Here is a 22,456-nt window from a genome sequence, read left to right on the forward strand (position 1 = left end):
TCTGTGATTTGGAGTTCATAGAAGGAGAAATCCGCTGGAACAACCCTGTATATGAGATTTTCCACTAAGAAAATCTGAGAAATCTCTCCAATCCTGACCTCTAAAGTCTCCCATGGCTGTATCTCTCTCACATAAAACATCAGCACAGATTCTTCCACTAAAAACAGAATTAAGCTTTTATGAATCTCAAAACTGTGTTTTGTAGAATCGCTGCTAAATTTGTAATTTAATTTTAATTTAAATATGTTCCAGATCTGGATAAGTATGTAAAATAATAATAATAGTGTGCAAAAAGACTTGTGTAATTTCTTCTTTCTTTCATTTTCATTCCTTCCTACTTCTTTTATTTCCTTGCATCACTTCATCCTGTTTCCTTTCTTTCCTTCTTTCTTCCCTTCTTCTTTCCTTTGTCACACCAAATCCCTCCTTCAGATTTGAAAGCAATAAAACTCAGACTAATAAAATATTTGTAGCACCAGTTATTTGCCTACACCTCTATCTTGGATCTATAATTTTATTATAGATGCATAATTGTTGGCAAACTTAGTAATATTTTGTAAAATATTAGAAAAGCTTTGGTCTGCTGCTAAAATGACTGATGATGAGAAACATTTAATAAAGTGGACATTTTGTGCAAGTTGCACAAGGCAGAATTATTAATATCAAAGTTCACTGTTGTATTAATTATTTGTGTAGTTTTATCAAGTTTAATCCAACAAATGTAGACCAGGACATGCACCTTGTAACCCTTGAGAAGCGCCGCCGCTTCCTTGAACTTCTCCTTCACCCCTCTACCGCTGATTTGATTCAAACTTCGCTTCGCAGACATTCAGTGAGTTTGCAGATGATGGGTAGGGGAAGTCTCTCGGTTCTCAGATGCGAAAAAGAGGGGACTGAAAAGTGGGGAAGCGGGAGGACTGAAACACATTTGGAAAGCAGAACCGGAGGAAATGAAAGAAACAAGTGCTGCGCTGAAGTCCAGCTGTGGGATAATGATGATGAAGCTATTATGAGTTGAGTGGCCGCGTGTCTGAAAGGAACTCTGTCGGTGCGAGCCCTGTGAGCATATATTTAGTGGGGAACGTGCTGTTTACAGAGGACAGACTGTATATTTTAATGCTAATTCTGACCATCGATACCATAGTGCGTTTTTACTCCATTATAATAATTTTCCTGCTGCTTGAATGAAAAAGTAAATGAGGGATATGTGGATTGCAACGGAGAGAATGAAGAGGGAGAGATGAAATGAGAAGCAACAATTAGCTGAAATTTCAGTGGCCTGTTTTTCTGTCTTCATAGTGCCTGTGTCTATATAAAGGAAGGGATTTGGCAGAGCTGAACGCAGGATTTTACCTTTTATTCGTTTTTTAGCTCATTGTATTTTAGACAAAAGCACAAAATCGACTGGGGCCAGATTAACTTTAAAATTAGAACATGCTTTTGTTTTGTGGGGACTAAAGCTGGTTGGTTCTGTAGGATGAACTGAAAAATCATTTATTTTTAAATTTGAACCCTCTTGGTCCAAAAGCAACTAAAGTGATTGGCTTGGATGCTGACAGTAGCTGCGTTGTCATTACAAATGTACACAAAACTTTGTAATATTTCAAAAAAACGCAATTTTGCAATTATGTTGTTTCCATTAAGTACGAAATGCAATTAAAATCCCACATGAATAAGTTCGTTCACGCGATAATTCATTAAAAAAACATCATCCTCCAACTACTTCCTGTTGTCGTCTTCATTGTTTGCGCCGATGACAAATTCCGGTTGTTGATCACGTGACTCGTGTGACGTGAAAAAAGTGTTTCAGTTTTACCAAATAAACCAATTTCGATGTGGCTAAAAATACACACCTCATTCTTGTTCCAAAACTTTTTATTGATAAACGAGAGTCTTTTCAAAAGTGCCGTGTTTTTATCAGGGGAATGTATTTCGGAAAAGTCAAATTGTGCATCTGCATAAGTCAATGAAAACGCAAGTAGTGACGTCAAAAAGAAAGAGATAAAGCTGAACATATCGGACGTGGTCCAGAGTGTGACTGCAGCTAGCGATTATTTTAGTAATGGATTATACTATTGATTGTTCAGAGGATTAATCAGATGTAAACAATTTTCACATTCTGCAGATTTTTTATGTTTTTTAATACAATATTAGAAATACACTAAGAACTCCATATAAATAATTTTATTCCTTGCAAAATTATTTTTTTATCTTAAATGCAAAATGTACATATACATATATATTTGTGCAGTTTTGGCTTAATTACTGCTCCGACGGTGTTGTCAGAGTAGTAATTAAGCTAACGACCTTCTCAAGTAAGAAATGGGTGGGAAAAAATTTTAACACATGCATAATTGTAGCAATGGTTTAGTGATGACTCCTTCTAATCAGGAGATAAATGCAAACACACAAACTCTGGAGTGAGAACAGCTTTTCTGGAAAATAAAATGACTATGCATTATTAATTGCTGCAGTAACTCTCCAAATGATTCCAATCACGATAAAGAGCTAGTTTAACTTAAAACAGCTGAGCTCGTGGAAAAGAGGAAAAAAACAACAAGCACACAGAGATGACGTCAGCATGTCTCCATAACGGACTTTCTCCAAGCATATAATGCATCTATGCAGAAAGAATCATTTTCAAGCCTCTCTGCTATAGGTTTCTTGTTTTTATGTCTTTTTCTGTATCCTAAAAGTGAAATTTAGATGCAGCAAAATGTAAAATGTCATCCCGTCATAATTAGTTCTCCGAAGCAGCAGAGTTTGGATTTACCCACTCAAGCAGCGCTTCCCCTCGCAGCTAAAAATAAGAGCATTTAAAGGTTTATAATGAGCTCATCAGCACATAAGCTCTGAATCCTCTTCAGCTGCTGGAAATGACTGACCTGATGAAGTTTGCATCAAAGCCAGCACTATAAAAATGGATGTGGAGGTTCAGGTGGCTTGCGTCGCCCGGCAGAATTTTATTTTATTTTTTAAAAAGCTGCTTCTGCTTAATTCAGAAAAGAAAGATACAAGAATGCAGCTGAATTTCCCCCGTTTGTGTTCATAGGAGGAGATTGAGACCCAGAAGCAGCAGCATGATGCCAGGGTGATGGCCATCCGCACGGAGGAGAAACAGAAGATTGACAAGATGGCAGATGACTTGGATCAGAAGTGGAGAGATGCTCTGCGGTGAGGAGGAAACGAATCCCATCTCATCCCTGTCAGCCTGTCGGTCTCATCTGTCTCGTTTTGATTTTTCTATTTGTTTTCTAATTCGTGTCTGTCGCTCTTCACCCTCCTGCTACGGTCATCCTTATTATCAGAGGTCGACAGCTTCTTGCCCAAGAACGGACGGCTACTAATGAGACGGAATAAAAACAAACTCCTAATTTTCCAGACTGATGAAATATTTGCAGATCGCCTTATGCCAGCTGGAGAATAAACACACAAGCACAGAATATTAACACAGACGCATCTCAATAATTTCGTTCGGCGGATAAAGCTTTTTTTTATTACGAGAATAAAGTCAAAATTAATACATTATTTTTTGCATTATACGAGTAACACTACTACAACTTGTAATAGTATAAGTCGTAGTATTACGAGAAAAAGTTTACTTCGTTCTCATATGACTTTATTCCCATATTATGACTTAATTTTCATATAATTATGACTTTATTCTCATAGAACTTGATTCTGGTATTTTAACTTCGTTCTTGTAATATTATGACTATTATTGTACAAGTACATTCTCACTATACTATGACTTTATTTTCATGATATGGCGTTATTCTTGTCATTTCATGAATTTATTCTTGTAATTTTATGTTTTTTGTTTCTTTTTTCCCTCAGTTTGGCACTAATATTACGTCATAAGTGTACAGTATCGCTAAAAACCTAATTTGTTTCAGTAATTCAATTGAAACTGAAACTAATAAAAAAAACTCGTTAAATATTTTAGACTTTATTTCTGAAAAACCCAATTTAATCTCTCCAAAAGTTAAAAAAGTCACTTAAGACCAACAGACGGGGATTTTTAATACAGGAATGTTATTGTATGTAATGTATCCAAGGATACTAATGGAAAGTCCAGTGGAAGAAAAATCTGTATTTTGAGCTACAAGTCACAATCATCAAAATGAGCTAAAAAAATGTCACTCTGTGTGTAATGTTTCTATATGAAGTATTTCCACGCCATTCTTCAGGGAGGAAGTGCGTTTGTTGAAGGAGGACCTGAGCGAGGAGTACGAAGCCGACAAACAGGCGGCTCTCAGTCGGCTTTCCCAACAGAAGGAGCTGGAGCTGATGGCGTCACGAGAAGCCTGGCAGAGGAAAGTGGAAGATCTGCTGGAGCAGGTAAAACATGGTGGCACTAAACTCACTCAGGCTTAATGAAATGTTATAAAGTCTAAGGTCGTGACCCCTACTCTTCTGCATTTTTGCCTCTAAATTCCCAAAAGAAACTCAAATGGAAAATATCTCTGCAGGAAACGATAAAAGTGAAACAATGAGCAAGTTGATTTGAGGAAACATTAGAAACAAACCAACTCTCTATCGCTCCCATTTCATTTTCTCAGAACACGAAGAAAACCTCAAATGATTGCAATTTAAATCTGAACCAAAATAAAATAAAAGCCAGACGTTTGACACTGAGCTCTGGTTTCCCTGAAAAAGTGGGCAGTGAATTATTCCACACTGAATAAAGTACGAAAGCCTAGGTTTTAAGGTTTTAAAAAAGAAATTAGCTTCATATGAACCACAAAAATTGGATTTTGTTTCTGCAGCAAAAAATGATTATAAGGAACAAATGTAGACAGGGTGAAGGGCTGCTGGAAATAGAAAGCTAAATTTGGACCAGATGGGAGTGGGAGGATGGATTTCTTGATCTTTTCTTTGGTTTTTCTGAACAAAGCGATAACCTTTGACCCCTCTGCCTCGTTGGGAGCGTCTGTGAGTGACGGTGCCACTTGATGTCGCGGTCTGTTGACAGGCTGAGGCAGAATGGCCTGTCAGAGGAGACAGACATGCAACAAATCTCACATTCACAGGCTTCCCGTTCTGCTAGTGACGTTATTAACTCCAGTTTTGTCATTTACATCCAGCAACTGTCAAAGCAGCAATAAATTAGTTAGAAAAATGAGGGATTTAATTTGTTGTTTCAAGTTTACTCTTCTTCGCTCACAGCGATGTATAAAACCTTGTTTTTATAACTTTTTCTTTGCCAAAGCAACATGTTTTTAGCTCTGTGAGGATATGCATATGCATGCTGCATGTTATCCTAAAGAAGACCTGGAGTTTGCATGTGTGTGTGTGTGTTTGAAACTGATAGTGTATTCGTTTTCTCGAATCCCTGCAGCTGCTGTTTTGCTTTCTTATTAGAATTTAAAATTAGCAGAGGAAGGACGGTTGGAGGTGTTGGGGTCGTTTTTTTCAGAGGGACGACTATTTCCTCCTCTGACTGGCGTCACTGTTCCTGGGACGCACGCTGCCTCTGGGTAATTCAGAACTCCACTGAGTCACAGCAGAGACTTGAAAGAGGCACGTCTGGATTTTACCACAATGCTGCCTGCCACCAGATAAATATTTGACGAGCACAATTTCAACTTCTGTTAAAGAACAATCGAACACTTGAGGGCAATTGTTTTATTTTGCAGAAAGCCATACAAAAGATTGCTTTTAGTTAGTTTTTTTGGACAATTTCAGTATATTGCAGAAAAATTCCATCTTAGGATATAGATCATTTGCAAAACACACACATTTCTTTCCATTTGTCATTTTGTTTTTGGTCGAGGATTTCTGTAAATTTGAACTTCAAAGCCTACTTCAGACAAACTCGATGTTGCTTTTTGCATTGAGCATTTACTATAAAAACGCTAAATAATTTAATTATCGTTTTATAAATAGAAACTGAAAGATGTTTGTCCTGTCTGAAGGATATTGTGTTCTCCTCCTGATGATTTCTGTTGCCAGCTTTTGGTCCTTTTGGCATTTTTGTGTATGAATAAAATATATTTTGCAGATCAAATAGGAGTAAACGAAATATAAACTTTCATGTCAAAGATTGGAAAATGACTTGAAGAAATAGACCCTTTTTATCTATAATCTATATAGAAATAAAATTTCATTTCTGGTGAATGAAAAATGGTTGCAGGGCTTTAAATCACTTTTCTCACTCTGAAAACAAGATTAGATTAGACCATAAAAATTATGTTTAAGTTAGTTTCATTAATATTCAGTTCATTAAACATAAACCTTTCTATCTGTGCCATACAGTGTACTTTGACTATTTAGGACTATTTAGCTTCGGTTGAGAGTTTTCTTGCTTGATTTAATCGTTACTAAACAGATTTTGGTGTTGCTTGTTGTAAAATCAATTATTGATGACATTAATTACTCATCCTGTTTACATCTCGGATTCTGTGAAGCTACAGTCGATCTGGTTGTTGTGTTTGCGGCCCGCGTAGCAGCTGGCCTCTGCTCTGCGCTCTGCTCGTCAGCCAGAAACGAGACGCTCCGACTCGACGCCCAGTTGAGGGAAACGTGCTCATCCGTTGCGTCGCGTTGACAGTTGTTGACAGCCGCGCACTAAGCTGCCGTCTTGCTTTCAAGCCTCCATTCATGCACGGATCAAACAAGAAAGCCGTCGGAGAGATGTCGTTTGCTTTCACCGAGCCAGGTGGGAGATTTCTGCTGCTTATCCACGAAGATTTCCAAAGTACGTTTTAAATCCAGATGTAAACACCGCTCATGTCTACTCGAGCATTAATTAAACACCACGAGAGAGAGAGAGAGAGAGAAATGCTCGACTTCTGTCTTGCAGCTTTCCTCTTAGCTGCAAACAAATTGTACAATGCACTTTCAGACTGGATATAAATATTGTATCGTGTGGTGGGTGCAGTGATCTTAACTGTATTGACCTAGTTGCAGCTCCGCAGAAACACCAGCAGAACTCAGAGAGTCCTTTAAGGCAAAAATAACCTCATGACGACATGAGCTGTTGGCTCTTATTTGTTAAATCAGGCTCCCGTCTTCACATGATCTACATTTGAGGATTTATCTCTCTGCACTATTGATTCCGTTCACTAATTAATTGTTCCAGGAGTTAATTAGCTGTGCTTTTACATCAGTGATGCCCACGTGTGGCAGGCTGAACTCGCAACCCCGACTTCCTTTTATGCTGTTCATTTCACCAACGGTTTCCATGGAGACTCCATAACATGATGAGTCAGGTTGATGTTTACATCCAGCATGAATAAATCACATTCGTTTTGGGTTTTGATGCAGCAATAGTACCATTGCTTATGTATATTACAACCTTTGACTCTAGGGATTTTTAAAAGTAAGGGATTGCTGTACAAGTTTGAATTTGTTGGGAGATTTCGCTGACACACTGGGTCAAAAGTTTACATGCTAATAATAGTTGTTTAGGATATTTAGCCTAAGGCAGATTTAGGTTAAATCTGGTTTCAAGTGTTGCCTTGGAGCTTGAAAGTTAGGTGTTTGAATCTTAACCAAGGTGGATTTGCATATTTTCTTCTTATTTCAAAGCCATATTTCCCTTTCCCATTGTCTAAATATTCCTTCCTTGCTTTCTTCCTAACCTATGTCCCTTTACTTTCTACGTTGCTTCCTTCTTTTCTTCTATCCTTCTTTCCTTCTGCCATCTCAGCTATGTGTGTTTCAGTGTTAAAAGAAGTTATTTAGAGAACATGAAAGTCTTCCAGTGTTGCAGGCATGGCTGGATGTGCCATGATTATCTATAATGACATCTTTTTCATTAAGATATTTTAATTACCAGAGTCTCACCCCAGGCTGCAGCTTGCGTGTGTGTGTGTGTGGGTGTTTGTGCTCTAGAGTGTGTTTAATTATAAACCAGAAGCTCGGAGGTTGCCGAACATATTTGCTTTATTCTCCCTGTGAATTCGAAGGACTTTTTGTAAGGCGAGCAAGTCAGATGGCTGCTCGTCTTTAAATCTTCAGCCAGTGAAGAAGCTCACAAACGTCTTCTCAATCCTAATTTCCCCCATCCTCTCATTTTAAATCCATCTTACCTTACAGCCTCTGCTCTTGTACTTCTACACCGATAAATCCTGCCGGGGATTTAATATCCGGCGGCTGAGGAAACAGAGCCGACTCTCTCAGAAACTCTTGCCAGTCAGAGCTGCTAGCATCTCGTCAAACCAAGCTGTTTGTGCACAAAAAACCCCACTTGGCTTGTTATTCAGGTAACTGCGATAACGCTGCTCCTCCGACTGGCTGTTAGAGCAATATGAAGAGCATTTCAAATCCCAGCTTTTAGCTCTAATCTATGCGTCTATCAACATCAGTGTCAGAAATCTGGACTATCTCTGATGAGGATTATCAGGTGCAGGAGCGAATCACAAAAATGTTGATCTATTTAAAGGAGCTGCTCTACATTTTCTAAAAATCAGGCCTTTTTCTGCACCAAAGAAGTTCAGAGTTAGCATATTTGCTCCATATATTAGAGGTATTTCCTATCTATAATTTCTGTTAATTCTATTTCAGGCATTAAATATGTTTTGTGTTCCTTTTTTTGTGCAGATATCGCTCCTGAAACAGTCCCTGGAGCTCCAGCTGTCACAGTCTCAGTCCGCTCTCCAGCAGCTGCAGTCTCAATTCAACCAGGAGAGGGAGCTGCTGAGCCAACAGCTTAAAGGTTTGTCTGAAAACCGTCTTAGTTTCAAGATTATTTATTTACCTTTGTAAGTTAAGCGAAACACTAAACGCGCGCAAACTTTCATCCCACATATCAGCTGGAGTCATTTTTCCAGAAAAACAGAAAAATTTGAAAAATAAAGCATCCATCAAAGTTTAAAATGCAAAATAATGTTTTGCAAATATTTTCATTTCCCTTGATTACATGTTACGAGCAACAAGTTCAACATTTGGTGTGATTCTTATGTGATCAAAGAAGTGGAAAGAAAATCACAATTTTTAAAAAATGTTGAAAATATTATCTGAAAAGTGTGGTATACAAATTACAAATTCAAATATCACATAAATAAGTTTTATGTTGGTCTATCACATAAAGCCCTCATATCGAAGTTTATGGTTATGATGTAGTGAAATATAAAATGTCCCCATCATGTTAAATCTTCGTCCTTTCGGCCGTGTTGCTTTGTGACGCTAACTGCTGACAGAAACCGAAACGTTTCCCGTTTTCCATCTGCAGAGATGCAGAGGGAACATCAGAGGAGGGAGCATCGGTTGCAGGAGGCCCACTGCTGCGCCCTCAGCACCATGGAGGAGGCCCGACAGCACCAGATCAGAGTATGACGCTCCCACACACACACAGAGATACCTTTAGACCACATTTCACACAAATAAGCTCTTGCTGCCCTTCGCAGCAGCTGCTGCACCTCTTCTATCTGTAATCAGCAAAAATCAGGAGAAGGTAAATCCCATTTATGAGAGTAAGAAAAAAAAGATTAGCTGGCATCCAGCTTAATTGGTTGCCTCAAGAGGCCTCCAGTGAATGATATCAACCCGAAGTAATTTCCTTCTGAGAGGAAATTAAAACCTCTTTCTGTCTGGAGGGTGTAATTGTCGCTGCTGCTTTTGCAATTTTTTTTACTTTTTTTCCCAGTTTAGTGTTAAAGTGTCATGATTGTGTTTGTGTGGAGCAGCTATGGGAAACAGCTTCAGTAGGAGATTCTGTGCAAACAGCTACAGGCTGAATAAGGGAGACGCTTCCCCGTGCTTTAGTGTTTTTTAATGAAATGAAGACAAATATTCATGTTGCATTTGGCAACCCTCAATGGAGAATCACCAGTTGGGTATTTATTGGTGCCCAAATCCTAAAAATGAATGTTACTGAGGTATTTTTAAAAATATATTTTACCTGAAGTATAAATGTGACATGCCTACTTTGGAGTACAGTGTAGGATGTGTCATGCTGTGGGCCTGTTCGTCTCCCAAGAACCCTAGAAACAAGGTCACAGCGAACATGTAAGGAGATTTTAAATAAAAATCTGCCAGTAAACTGAACATTAGGAGTAACTGGGTATTTTTGGAGAATAAAATAAAATAAAAAACAGCAGATAAGGATGTGCCAGATGTCTGTTTTATAGTTTAGTTTGTCCTTGTAGAGACTGTGTAATAGCAAATGCTCATTTATGTAAATGGGTTATGAAATTGATCTTATTTGAGCTGCGGCTTCATCTCTGTGAGTCACAATTACAAAGAGTCTCAACTTTGATTTTCGACCTTAGCGTTTCTTCTCTGCCCTCTGCAGGCTCTGGAGGAGCGTCTGAAGCAGGAGCAGAGGGAGGAGGTCCATGCTCTGAAGGAGGCCCACAGGAGAACCCTGGAAATCCTCAGGCAGCAGTCAGAGCAGGAGCTGCAGACGCTCAGATTTGAACTGGAGGACGAGGGGAAAGCGAAGCTGGGTAAAAAGAGCACTTCCCTTTTAAAACTTCACTTTTGGCTTTGATTAGTTTTTGTCTCACCACGATGATAGTGTTTATATTCAGGACAGTTTTAATCCACTGAACTGTTTCCACTTTGACTCAGGATGTTTCTGTATGTGCTCGGATTATATCGCCTGTGATTTGTTTGAAGTTTTCACCTGCTGTGTGCTCAGATATTATCAAAGAATCCACCTTATTTTCCTTTTCCTCAACTACAGCTGAAGAGGAGCACAGCCAGACTGTGGCACAGTGGAAAAGTTAAAAATATATACATTTTAGTGACTTGATTTGCTTTTATTACTCTCCTGATTGGAATAGTGCACGTGTGTTGGGATGGAAGGTGTGGAAATCACTATGTTCTGTATGTAGGAGTCTCTAATCAGCTTTAATTCTGATTAAAGACTGTTTTTCATTAATTCTGCATCTCCAAAGGAGAATGGTTTGTCTTGTAGATTATTTAATCAACAGGGAGCAGAGTTATTTATTTATTTTTTGTTTTAGGTGTTGATTTTACCTGCAAGTTGTGGTTTGATCTCTTAAAGCAGCTGCTTTTCATCACACTTAGATCATTTGATCCTTGACTTTATCTCTGTTTACATCTGTCTGGCAGCATCTCTCCGAGCAGAACTGAACCACCTCCACGCCACGGCCATCGAGCACCTGAAGCAGATCCACCTCAAGGAAAACAACGCAGCTAAGAGGGAACTGGAGAAGGCGATGGAGCACAGCCACCAGCAGGTAACCGTGAACATTTCTGTTCGGACCTCCCGGATTCGTCCGGAAGTGTTCGTTTGACAGAATCGATCTGCTTGTTTTACTTTTCAGGAGCAAGAACTCCTGGTTCGCATCTCCAACCTGCAGGCCGAGCTGTGTTCCCGTAGCAACCGCATCACCGATCTGGACCACGAAATCCACTCTCTTAACGAGACCATCGACACTCTGACCAGAGAGCTGGAGATAAAGGGCAAAGAGGTGCTGCGAGTTCGCAGCGACGCCAACCATCAGATAAGGTAGAAACTCCTGCAGGTCACCTGGCAGTCGCCATCATATGTTTGGTTAAAAAGTGCATCGTCGTGTTAGCCGAGGAGTGACTCGACACTAACTGACCCAGTTTGTAAAACAGAAATTCGAACACAAATCATAGGGGAGTAATTATCTGAAGAACACAGCATCCAGAGATGCTTTGAAACTCCAGGTCTTAATTACAGCAGGAAAAGAAGTAAATGAACGCTGGGTTTCTGATCTTTTTTTTTATGAAGCTTCAACTTCAAAACATGTTCCTTCTGTTTGCACAGAAAACATATAAAACCCAAACGTGCCCTCATTAAAATGAAAAGTTTTTGTGTGGAAAAACTGGGAATAATTTCAGAACTTGTTCCGGCTTTAATTTCATACAAACGCTGTGAAAAACAACCAAATCGGAGGGAAAAATCTAAATTTTCTACTTAACGTTTATCGAAGCAACATAAAATTAAACCCCAGTTTTGAGTCTTTCTTTGTACCCACCTGTCTTCAATTAAAGAGAATCTGCTCTGTCGAAAACAAAGTTTAGATGTCCTTGTAGTGTTTTTTTTTTCTTTTTACCGTGGCTAGACACAACAAAAATACTCATGTTTGGCTGAGGAGCAAGGACGAACAGAATAACTCCAGATTTTCAACACAGAGACTGAACGATTGATGAAATCCTTGAAAAAGAAAAACAAAAGTTAGTATCCAGCCGAAAATCTCCTGAAGTGATTCCAGCAGTCTGTCTAAAGCTGCAGGCTGACATTAAAACACGACACAGGTTAAATCGAGTATGAGAGGCAAGAGATAAATATATATAATACAGCTATTATCCATCTTTAAGCACTAAATGGTGCTTGTTTGATATCATAAATACTCTTTTAATGATTTTTTTTTGCGCATGTTGTGCAGCTGGCTGCTGCTCTGAAAGCACAAATTATTTAAAGACTTTTCAGACACTAATGGTCAAGCAATGCTCAGCAGTCTGTGTTATTAACCTGCCTTCAGTAATTCAGCCTCTTCTGCCATATGTGACTACGCCATTTATTTTTTTATTTTTTTGCTCAAATTGCAGACAGGCAAATTAATACCCTGACACAGTAGCCATGGTTACCACTTCTTTTAAGCTCAGAGTGACTAAATTCGCTCCAGCTCCTTTACCTTCCAGCCAAATTCAGTTTGCAGCTGCACATCTGCTGTCGCCCAGTAAGATTAAATAAAACGTGGTAATTGTTCCCCAGCTGGAGTTTAGTTAAATTAGATCGACCAAAATATCATAACGGTGGATAAATCCCTATTATGAAGTGTAAACTTTGCTCGAGCAAATCTGTGCCTTATTTCTGGGGCTAACGCTGAACCATATCCGCCTCCGCCACAGAGCGCATGAACAGGACCTCATAAAGAGGCACGAGAGGGATCTGGATGAGCTGAAAGTGGTTCATCACAGAGAGGTTCAGATTATGCTGGCTGACTTCAACAAGGCCCAGGAGGTTCTCAAAGACAAGATTTCTGCTCTGCAAATCCTGTAAGTCACAATAGCTCTCCTCCATCATGGCGGTTACCTGTCTGTTCAGAGCTGGTTTTTATTTAGAGGCAAAGTTTGTTGTATTTAAATGTTTCTTTTTCTTTTCTTTTTTTTTTTTTTGGCTTGTGTGTTTCCTTCGTGCGCAGGTTGGAGGGTACGGAGGAGAAGTTGAGAAACAGAGAAAGCCGACCGGAAGATCTGCATCTCATCGCAGAGCTCAGAGAGATGGTGACAGAAAGAGAAGCTCTGGTCAAGAAACTCGTCGTGAGTAGACATTGTAGCAGTCTGGAAAAGTTCTGAATGAGCTTTTTATCATTTTACAAGTCTGAATAAAACAGAAACAAAGTTAGGGTTTGCTGGCTATATTCCTAAAATATAAAAAATTAAAAGATGAACATCTGAATGACAAAGAAAACCGAGTCCTTTGTGCATGTATTTATAGTTAAATGTCATCTTTTCAGCTTTATTTCAATTGGGTTTAAACTTGCTGCTCATGATACTTGTGATAAGTATGTATAAATATTCTTTATAGCTAGTAGACCTAACAAACCGGCACCATACAGAGGGTTTTAAAAGTACTCTACTTGGCTGTAATGGTAGTAATTTTTGAAGGAGTTAAGACTAATTGATGGTGGTAAGAGTTTGGATTCTTTGTAACGTCAAACCTGTTGCTTCAGGATGACAAGAAGTTCTACCAGCTGGAGTTGGTGAACAGAGAGACGGGCTTCAACAAGGTCTTCAATTCCAGTGCCAACGTTGGTGTCATCAATCCTCTTATCAAGGTGAGCACTCTCTTCACGTTCCCCTCGTAGGAAATCAGATAAACTACAGTCGCTATGAATAATGGAAAAGTATGGAGTTGGTGTTCTCCAAGTCAGGATAGTCGAGGAAAATTTGAAATTAATTATGAAAAGATTTACTTGATATTATTATTCTGAGCATAGTTATTGCACTTTGGTAAATAGAAATTGCTAAAAAAAAAAGTGGAGGATTGTTATACTAATTTTGCATAAGAGATATTAAGGAAAGTGAGCGTGTCTGTACAGGCGGTGATTCTATTTTATCACAACTTTACTCCTCTTGTCTGATGGAACAAGCCTTGTTGTTTTAATAACAGGTTATGTTGTAAAAGCAGTTTGTGTGCTTCACTTTCTTTTCTCTTTATAACATTCAAGCTCAGCATTCTGTCTCATTATGTCAATAAACCATTTGTCTCACTGCGATGTAAGAAAACGAAACCATAATAAATAATCTCAAAACCTTTTTCCACAAAAACAGGACTTTTATCTTGTAAAATACAAATCAGCTAAAGAGAATCTTACAAAAATGTGCATTAAACAAACCGTATAAATTACATTTTCCTCTCAAAACGTAATTCTCTTATTGATTTCGATACATGTGGAGCAACAGGTCTAACTCCGCCTCTTTTATCACATTGAAAGCACATTAAGCTGTGCTAAGTTTAACAGAAAGTGTTTTGTGCTTTAAAAGCATTAATTCTTGCATTAATACCTGTAAGTAGCCAACTGCCTTATTAAAACCAAACTGCATGTCTTTCTTTGTCTTTTGCAGTTTAAAAGACTTTAAAATGTCAGGAAATGTTAAAAGTTTTGTCTAATTTCTTTTCATTTAACTTGTTTTTTTTACATATTTGTGACAAAATACCTACAGAATACCTACAAATGACTTATTTTCAACAACATAATACAGAAGCACAAAAATAAAGCATTCCTTTATATTGTACTTAGATTCTATCTGCCAACTTTTCATTATGTTCTCCTTTAAATTGTCCAGATTTGTAGTGAATTACTGATGTTCAACGCTTTGCAATTTCAACTGTCTGTCAGAGACTCACAATGTAAAACACACAGAAACACATGCTTATAATCTCTGCAGTTCAGGCTTTGGCACCATTTGATGGCAAATAAAAAACACTCACCGGAATATTTTTCACCATAAGACTTAAAAAAGGGGAAAACATCCACATTTCTCCGCTTTGTGTGCCCGGCTTATTTAGCAGTCCTCCCAGGATCCCTTCCATCATCCAGAACCATGGCTGTCATTATGAAACGTAGCATAAATTCCCACCATTGATCCGCACGGAACAAGAGGAGCCAGAATCATAGTTCATCTCCATTGATTAAGCTACTGTATTATATTGAAATCGATCGCCGCGAAATCAGGAGAAGGCCTGAAGGTTCATCTGCTGCTCTGATAGAAAAACGAAACACTCATTTCTTGTTTTTGTGCTTTTGATACCCGCATGTCGTCTCCACTGCGAAGCACAAATTGACGTCGTTTTGCTTCGAATCCCGCAGCCTTTGCGAAGCCCGCTCACATCCTTCCATCAAGTCTGTCGTGAGGTCTGATATCGGCTTACAGAGCTGCTCATCACCCTTTCATGTGTTTGCACACAGCTGTCACAGCCGATGCCGCTGAGAGACAATAACACTTGATTTCGAGTCACAGCATCAGCTCATCATCTCCTCGTTTTCTGTCCTCCCCGTCCTGTGGGCTGCTGGTGTTGAATAACATGCATTCTCCTTTTTCTCAACTACACCCCCACCTCCAAAATGTAATAGAAAGTCACAGAATTTTTGATGAAGCTATGAGAGCTTTCTTTGCTGCAGCAAGGAAACGAGAAGATTTTAACCTGATTTATGCGAATCAAGCAGCATCTTTGTAAGTTGTTTGCCGTTTTCCAAATGTGAAAGTTGAGAGTAAATGCAGTTGAGGTGCTGCATGTAAGCCCAGCAAGCAAAAGATCACAACCAGGCCCAGTAGGATAAGTTTTAGGTGCGTTTGTCAGGTTTTCTCTTTGCCATCCTAGCTACGTCGCTGCTGGTAACACCGATTCCCTGCCTCTGACCCACTTTTATCTCACAGACTATCAATGTGAGTGGTGTTGAAGCTGGTTCTTCGTATTTTGTGCTGAATTTGGAGTGAAGGAGTTGCTTGTGAAGCTTGGATTCCAGTCTTTGCTTTATTATTTCTCTCTATTTTAATCAAATTTTGCCCTTCTTCACATTTTGTGATGTTGTAACCAGAATCGTCCATGTATTTGTTTCTGTTGGGACGGTTGTTTTTAAAAATAATCTGCAAACTGTACAGCCACATGTTGGTTGGGTTACATTTTACATCAAGTTTCACTGATGCAGCAAATTATTCTTTATGTAAATCCATAACCAACCCGCCTCCTCACGATACTGCTACGATGCATTAGGCGATTAATTCACCCCCTTCGTACTGCTTCTTACCATTAATGTTGAGCTCATCACAGATGGCAGGAGGTAAAAACCTTGTGCTGCCTCTTTCGATTACACAAAATTAATGAGATGAGGAGGAACTGGATTCATTTTGTAAGAAGCGAATCTGAAACGAAGCAGATGTTGGAGGGTTTTGCGTCACCTTAGAGGAATCTACGGTAACGGCGGGAAAGAGGGTCCTCTCAAACTCCTCCTGCTTCATCTCTCACTAGAAACAGCTGGGCTCCGTCATCACAGTTGTCATAGCGTCATCCTCATCGACATGGGAACATGAGGGTCAAATGTGAAACTGGACAGCATCAGTAATCTAGAGCTGCTCTGTCAAATCTGAATTGCGAAGACTAAAGTTTGCAGCATTTGCAGCCAGTTTTAGCGGTTTTTAGGGTTTATAAGCCGTCTGGAAAAGTGCAGGTTCCAAACTGAATGTTGGACACAGTAGAAACGCCTGCTGTAGATTCATATTTATATATATATGTTGTGTTCAAGCCTTAAACCTAGACAAAAATAGTTTATGGAATTTTGACTTGAAAAATGAGGAGAAACTCTGAATCTAAGCTGGTCTTCCTGTGATACATAAGGCATTAGATGCTGAATTATTGTATTAGTCAACTGTATTTTTTTTTAGGTTGACAAATTTTTTTCTCTGTGACAATTTAACTCTTGCTTTTTTTTTTCCTCCAGAGTTTGACATTCATTCACAGTTTGGTGCCGTTTTTGTTTCCATGTCACACATGTGACAAGTCTTCATGTGCTTTTGTATGGAGATGGGGAAGAACAAGATCGTAATTTCGCACAAACCTTTTTATCGCTCATGAATTTTAGAGAATCTGATAAAAGCAAGGAGGAACAGAGCTGTGAGTTTGCCTGAGGCTTTAGAAAGCATTAGAAGAGCAGATAAATATTCCATTTACTGAGACGATTCGCCTCATGAGAGCGGAGGTTGTGTTTAAATCAGAAATGTTTTGCTGTCAAGTCCAATTAAACCAGCATTTAACCCAAATCATCTAGCTAGTCAGCATTCATGTGTCGCCTCTCTGTGTGTCTGTAGTCAAAAACAGGCAGCCAATCAGATCAGCGCCTCACCAGCTTCCCTAGCCATTCAGCTCTCCGATTCGTCAGCCCTCCCACCATGAGCCACGAAGGCCAGGAGGAGGGGAGGTGGGAGGAGGGAGAGGTAGGACCAGGAGGCCGCTTTGCGCTTCCTCACTCCTCCCTCCAGAGGTCCCTCCCAAGACATAAGAAAGCCCTGCCACTGTTCAGCCCTCTTCCTCCTCCTTCTTCTTCTCCTCTACCTCAGCATCCTCTTCCTCATCCCCCACACCATCCCATGCCAAGCCTCGCTCCTCCTCATGCTCCTCAGGATCCCCTCGCGCAGCATCAGGGCCTGCAGAGCTGTGGGAGGTGAGAAATGATGTGAGTTCCCTCCGCCGCTGCAACTCTCCACTTTGGTTTTCACTGCAAACAGATCATGTGTTCACGTCCGCCACCTCCACCACCCGCATCTCTGACATCACTGGTCTCGTTTAGTTCTGTCTTCAATGCCCAAACTCTCACTGAGCAGCTTACAGGTTTACTGAACACACAGTCGCTTTACAGAGGCTTCATTCCTCCTGAGACTTTTAACATTTATTTACGTTGTTATGGATTATTCTGAGGTTTTATGTGATAAAGCAACAGAGTCGAGCAGTGAAGTGAAAGTCATCATCAATCTGTCTATCATCCATCCATCCATCCATCAACCATCATCTTACATCCATCCATCCTTCCATCCATCAGTCATCCATCCACCCATCATCCAACCATCCGTCATCCATCTATCCATGCAACAAATTATAGCACAGTCTAGCCATCCATCCTTTCGTCAACCAACTACCTGTTTGTCATCCATCCATTCATTCATCTTCCCTCCATATTCATCTGTCCTCCACTGTTGGCTTGTCACATAAAATCATACTAAGCCTATGAAGGATTAGTTTATAACAAGAAAAAAAGTGAAGTCCTAGAAGACATGAATAAAGTTAACACATTGACCACTTTTTGTGCAAGTTTAAATGTCCCAACCGGCACCAGTTGCATCGTTCAATCTTCAACTATCAGGTTTCAGTATCATCAGTCAGCATGCTCATGAAGTTTTAAGACAAAGTGCCAGCTATAAGTAGTCCTTTATGATCACGCTGAGCGTTAAAGAGTGTATCGAATCTAAAGCCAGGCGGGATTGAAATTGGAATTTTAATTTGGGCCTGGAGCCATTACAGAGCCCGTCTCCGATCGACTCATTTCACACAGCGCTGCAGTCTTTTGCAGCCAGACTTCATTAGATCAGGGTCAATACACAAAAATAATGAATGCATAATCCCCTGTTTTGATCCGCTGTGTCTGAACATCCCGTTTTTTTTTTTTTCTCCCAGCCTCCCCATTTTAACACCACGGACAGTTTTGCCTCTCATCCTTAACTTTCATCTCCATCTGCTGCTGGTTGCATATAAATAAAAGAGAAGATAGGTGGGAAACTCGAAACTTTGCAAGTTCAAATCAGTCTCAGTGGGACCTGAAAGGGAGAAAACTGCACTGCGGCAGCTTAGGAGTTGGAAAACTTGAAAGAAAGAGAAGGGGGTGAAGAAAAAAGAAAAGAGCAGCAGCTGCTGCCTCTGTCTTCAGTGGACACAAAGCAAACAGATGAAGGAGCGCTGCTTGCTACTGCTGATTAGAAATCACTGGAAGGTTTTGCCGTCGGGGGGGAATAGACTGCAGCTGACTCGAAGAGTCGGTGTGAAACCTGAGGATTTGTTTATGGGCCATTTTTAGCCATCTTAAGCCCTCCGTGAATCCTGCATCACTGTATTCTGTCACCGGTTCAGTCCGCAATTACAACACATGAGCCAATCACCGTTACTTTCTGCCGTCTCTGTCTTTCTTTCCCTCCCCTTCTTCTTAAGAGCTGTTATGTCTCTTTATTTCCCCACAGCCTTCCTGAAGCCGGCGTTCCCACGCCAACCGACTCGAGAGGGATCGAGGCAGAAAAAGTCAAAGAATATGTCCCAAAAGAGGAAGACTTGTACTCGCTGTACTTTTCTTTCTGACTGGCAAAAAAAAAAAAAAAAAACACCCCAGTTCTGTCAAAAAATTTAAATAAAGTAATGGGACAGGGAGCTAAAGTGTGACGGTGAATCAAACGGTGCGATTCGAGTCGCTTGATGGGTTGAGATAACAGACATCCGGTCCTCATACGAGCATTTCATGTTTCCAGTCTGATTTTTTTTTACCTTTGGGCTTCCGTACATGATGAGCATGAAGAGGAGCAGTGCCTCATCATTATTAAAAGATTGTGAATTTAACAATAAGGTGTCTGTTGAAACCAGATTATTATCTTCACTTTATTTAAAAGTACACTTTTTTATCTTGCATAAAATTAGAATAAACTTTTAGCTGTTTCGGGTAAATTAGAATTAAAAAACCACATTTTTCATTTATTGAATGCCAGAAATGGTGAGAATTAAAATTTTGTTCACAAATTCGACCCCAAAACACACTGATCTCTGGGACACCGAAGCCGTCTCCTTCCTGAACAGTGTAACATTGAAATGATTAAAACTTATGAACACGTGTTGGATTAAAGTCTAGGAATTCAGCCAACCACCCCATACTATTGATTTTATTGATCTGAACAAAATGCTGCTCTCTTACTGGTGAATTTCTTCTTGAAACTCTCATTTTAAGAGCATGAACTCTCCAGTGTAAGATTACCTGAACGGTGCAAGTTTTACTGATTAACTGAAACTGATCCATAATCCCTGGAATGTGTTAAATCGGCTTTACACGATAGTGTGTGATGGATTCCCATACCATGATGCCTAAATCACCATGTTACCCACTGTACTGTGGTTTGAGGTCTTTGAACAAACCATTGGCAGCTGCTAGCCACAAAAAGTAAAATCTTTCCTTCATCTGCTCACGAAAGTCCAGGTGATTTTTTTTTTCTTTTTTTTTTTTGGCAATTGTCATTTCAACAATAGATTCTTTGATCATCCTGGAGCTGATTATTGATTTTGTCTTTGTCACTTAATCGATTGGTAAACTGACAAAACAATTTTCTGTTGGTGTTTTTCTTTTCCATTTGAAAGCATTTCAGATGACGTTCAGAGCGTTTTGTCAGGAACCACCCATTTTATTCAACACGTACAGCGTTTGTTGCCTTCATCCTTAAGTCTTTTTAAGGATTTTTTAAAAGAAATGATTGAACAAAATCAGCTGCTTTTACCTCATGACTGAGTCTGTTGGTTTTCTATCACTCTACTACACCTAGTAAACTATTTTCCATGTGATTGATCTGTTTTGTTTCTTTAACTCGGATCTGTCTGCCTGCTTGCTCATGTGTGTATTTCTGACTTCATCATTCACGTTGGTTCTGGTTGTGCTTTTTGGCCTCTGCAGTAAAAACTACACCAGCAAACAAACAACAAAGTAAGAGCCTCACATCAGCTCGCTGTCCCAGTGCTTTGACTGTGTACATACAGTACATGTGTGAAGGTCGTTTTCAAACGTCAGAGCTAGCCGAGGGGCGCTCGGTTTACGCTTTCAGTCGTCCATAACAGTCTCAGGAGGAGAAACGCGCAGACGAGCTGAACCAAGCGTCCCATGTATTTTTATTATTCCCACTATTTGTAACGTATGAACACTGTTTTTCCTGTGGTCTGTTTGTTGCGCCACAGGACCAGAGATGCAAAGAGGAAGAGTTCTGCCTTTTTTTTTTTCCTTCTTTTTTTGTTATTTAACGCCAAGGAGGGTTTAGTCCAAGTTTAATGACAAGCATCAACGTTTGGTGTCCGGGTCTGAACTCCTCTGCTGCATGTCTCTGGCTGTGCGGACAGACCACAGAGCATGTGAAAACAGACACACACATGCTGCTCTCATTCACTTGAACTACTCATATCTTCTCGGTGTACTGTCCCATTTTTCTTTCTTATTTTTATTTTTTTTTACATACTCAAAGGTTTACGTAGTCATCGTGCTGGGCTCCATTCAGAAATCTGTGCAGTTTTTCCAAGCTGCATGCTCTTCTTCAACCCAAAAGAGGCTTGGTTTGTCCTCGGAAAGAGTTTGAAACGTTTCAGTTCAGTCCGATGTCTTCCTTTAAAGAGCAAGTAGATGCCACAGGAAGTCAGAAATCAAAAAATCTGCTAATTTAAACGTTGTCTGATTAGACTCTTATTTTGATGTTTCATTAAATGATTTAGCACCCTCCATGTTTTTTGGCGCTCCTATTCTTAATAATTACTACAACCATCTGAAAGTAGCATAGCGCTCGGAAAAACCAAATCATGACTTAGTTTCTTAGCGTTAAATAGATTTTCAATTTAAACAGTTTTGAATTTTCCCCACTCAATAAGTGCATCTCATGGTTTTTCTACTTTTTTGAAGTCTTAAAGTGTTTACACATCTTTACTGGAGGTGCCAATAAAAAAAAAAAAAACAACAGAGGGTGCTGTCTAAATTTTCCCGAGCCTAATTCAACACTTCCTGAAACACTTTAAACATCATAGAGGACCCAGAAATCTGTCCTGTATGTCATGAATGAAGCATCCAGTCTTTGAAGTTGTGCTGAATGTGCTAACCTGGTTAAATTGTAAATACTTCTATGTAAAAACGAAGGAATAAAGGAGAGTTCAGAGGATCTTAATGGTATTGAGGTCCAGATATACTGAACCACAGCTGGTTCATTGCTCCATGCACACTGTGAAGTTTAGATTAATTTAATGACTATATAAAATATGGGCATTTTATCTTGGATATCTGCACTGTAATGTGCAGAAGTTCTTAATTTTTTTGCATAATATATTATCTCAACAGTTTTTGCTTTTAATTTTCCTCCTGAAGCTCCTATTATGAATGGTTAAAGGACCATTGGGATTTTTGTAACACGTTTTCAAACCGTTATATTTAATGTTTTAAGATGTTGTTTATTTAATTGTATTTTTTACTCTGTTATTTATTTATTGTTTCAAAAGTTTACAGAACTGAAATTAATACGATTGTTTAACTGAACTGAAAGTGGTCTGAAGTTAACATGAAACTCATAATTGCATATCTGTCATGCCCTTTTTGAAGTAAACACATTGCAGTTATAACAATATTTATATTTATATCACTTCTGTTGTATGTTATGGAACAATAAAACACTGATTGTGAGAAATTAACTAGTTTGGACTGTCATTTTCAGCTATAACTCCTTCCTGTAGAAATGATCA

General features: G+C 39.3%; 1 protein-coding gene across 5 annotated transcripts in view; it reads left to right on the forward strand.

Moving 5' to 3' along the window:
• fam184aa (family with sequence similarity 184 member Aa) overlaps window positions 1–22,405 on the forward strand; it is a 44,116-nt gene extending 21,711 nt beyond the window's left edge. For 2 of the 5 annotated variants that reach the window (XM_028007597.1, XM_028007600.1), the window contains 12 exons: window positions 3,053–3,174; window positions 4,191–4,341; window positions 8,548–8,662; window positions 9,179–9,276; window positions 10,241–10,394; window positions 11,026–11,153; window positions 11,241–11,425; window positions 12,799–12,945; window positions 13,092–13,209; window positions 13,623–13,727; window positions 17,260–17,612; window positions 19,177–22,405. In XM_028007597.1, coding sequence (XP_027863398.1) covers window positions 3,053–3,174; window positions 4,191–4,341; window positions 8,548–8,662; window positions 9,179–9,276; window positions 10,241–10,394; window positions 11,026–11,153; window positions 11,241–11,425; window positions 12,799–12,945; window positions 13,092–13,209; window positions 13,623–13,727; window positions 17,260–17,612; window positions 19,177–19,291 — 1,791 coding nt within the window. In that variant the 3' untranslated portion in view covers window positions 19,292–22,405. Of the gene's footprint in view, window positions 1–3,052; window positions 3,175–4,190; window positions 4,342–8,547; window positions 8,663–9,178; window positions 9,277–10,240; window positions 10,395–11,025; window positions 11,154–11,240; window positions 11,426–12,798; window positions 12,946–13,091; window positions 13,210–13,622; window positions 13,728–17,259; window positions 17,625–19,176 lie in introns of all 5 variants that reach the window. The other 3 variants (XM_028007599.1, XM_028007598.1, XM_028007601.1) reach the window with 3 other exon arrangements.
• The last annotated feature ends 51 nt before the right edge of the window (window positions 22,406–22,456 follow it).

This window comes from Xiphophorus couchianus, chromosome 22, assembly GCF_001444195.1.
Source record: "Xiphophorus couchianus chromosome 22, X_couchianus-1.0, whole genome shotgun sequence".
NCBI lineage: Eukaryota > Metazoa > Chordata > Actinopteri > Cyprinodontiformes > Poeciliidae > Xiphophorus > Xiphophorus couchianus.